This window comes from Octopus bimaculoides, chromosome 27, assembly GCF_001194135.2.
Source record: "Octopus bimaculoides isolate UCB-OBI-ISO-001 chromosome 27, ASM119413v2, whole genome shotgun sequence".
NCBI lineage: Eukaryota > Metazoa > Mollusca > Cephalopoda > Octopoda > Octopodidae > Octopus > Octopus bimaculoides.
Genome location: NC_069007.1, coordinates 20,700,300 through 20,702,061, shown reverse-complemented (window position 1 = coordinate 20,702,061; position 1,762 = coordinate 20,700,300). Strand labels below are relative to the sequence as shown.

General features: G+C 30.4%; 1 protein-coding gene across 1 annotated transcript in view; it reads left to right on the top strand.

Annotated features, from left to right (window-relative positions):
* The first annotated feature begins 45 nt into the window (after positions 1 to 45).
* Positions 46 to 1,762, top strand: part of LOC106883909 (mRNA decay activator protein ZFP36L2) — an 18,521-nt gene continuing 16,804 nt past the window's right edge. The window contains exon 1 of the mRNA XM_014935047.2: positions 46 to 812. Coding sequence (XP_014790533.1) covers positions 768 to 812 — 45 coding nt within the window. The 5' untranslated portion in view covers positions 46 to 767. The remainder of the gene's footprint in view (positions 813 to 1,762) is intronic.

The following is a 1,762-nucleotide window of genomic DNA, read 5'->3' as shown; positions in this document are numbered from 1 at the left end:
CCCATTGTCGAGGAATAAGCTCCGCCTACTCATTATATATATATATATATATAAAAGTATGAGAACCTGGCTTGCATTCAACAGTTTTAAAGCCGACGTAAGTGAGAGAGAGCGACCCCCAAAAAGCTGTGGGTGTGTGCAGCAATGATGTTTGTTACAAGTCGCCTCGTTAGGTGAAAAGGCTTAAAAAACCCCCAGATAACAAGAACAAACAACTTAAAAAAAAAAAAAGAAAGAAGGAAAACAGTTTTTTGCTTGCTTTTTTAATTTAAAAAATATTTTGTCCTTTTGAAGTGACTTCAAAGTTTTTGTGTGTTTAAAAAATCATTATTTCCAAAATATTTAAACATTTCATATTTATTCTCTTCTCCGTGTGTAAAATTATATGTTATAACGAACATTTCAATAAATAATCCTGGAAACAACAACATAAAAAAAGAAACAAACAGTTAATCGTAAAATACCTTGGTGCTAACAAAAAAAGTTTGGCTGAAATTTTGAGCGCAACCAAAATCATTATATTTGCACAAATAATATAACAGCATTTCTTAGACGTTTTTTGTGTGTGTTTATAAATATTCTTCACCATCAATCAACCATACCCAGAGTATATATATATATATTGCCTTCGCTTTGACTACTACTACTACCCCGAAGTGAAAACATAAGCATATATATTTTTTATATATATATATATATTTATATATACCAAGCTCAGCCACCCAGATCTAACCAGGGTGACGACCCACAACAAACACATTTGGAATATGACGAGTGCGACTTCTCTCTACGAGATAAAAGAACCAATTCGAGTAAGTATTTACCATAATTTTTACCATTATTAGAACACAGTAGCTGTAGATAACTTCTGATATGCGTCCTAACGCGCTAATATATACAATTATATACACGCACGTACGTACCGATACGTATGTAGTTTTCAGACTATATACAGTACACGTGGTGTATACATTATTACTTGAAACAGACATCCTACTGACTGAAATATACATGTACGTATATATACATATGGAATATATACACGCTTGTACATCCTAATAAACTCACAAATATATAAATACACGCTCGGATATATATATATATATATATATATATATATATATATATATATATATATATATATACATACACACACACACACAGTCATGTACATACTTTTAACAGATGTTCAAATTCATTGAACTGATGTGTGTATATATATATATATTTATATGTTTGCGCGCTTAACAAGACACGTAGACAAGGCATACATATATGCAAGGGAGATATTTTTTTATTTCTATATATCCCTAAATACTATTAAATATGTATTTACTGTATTTCATATGTATAAATACACTCGTAGAATTTCCTCAGTTTAATCTCACTAAACACACTTTGAAGTTATCTGTGTTGCCACATACGTGGATATCTAATATACACACACATATACACACTGTTAGACGGACAGTTGCAAACAGTTATTTAGGTTAAATGACATTACACTTGCGTCCTCAATTTTTGGAATTAAAGTTGGCGATGTATATTTCTGAAAAACCGCCTGTCGTGAGTTGATTTTATATATTCTTGATAGCTTTTGACAACTTTTAAAACTTTTGAGATGTTTGTTTTCAAAACTTTTTACATTTCGCTTCAAAACAATCCTTTAAGATTTTAAAAGTCAACATTACATGCTTAATATTTTGCTTTAAAAGCAATGATGATTTCGTGTGTTTTAATATCTTCTAACTTGTGTAAGTCG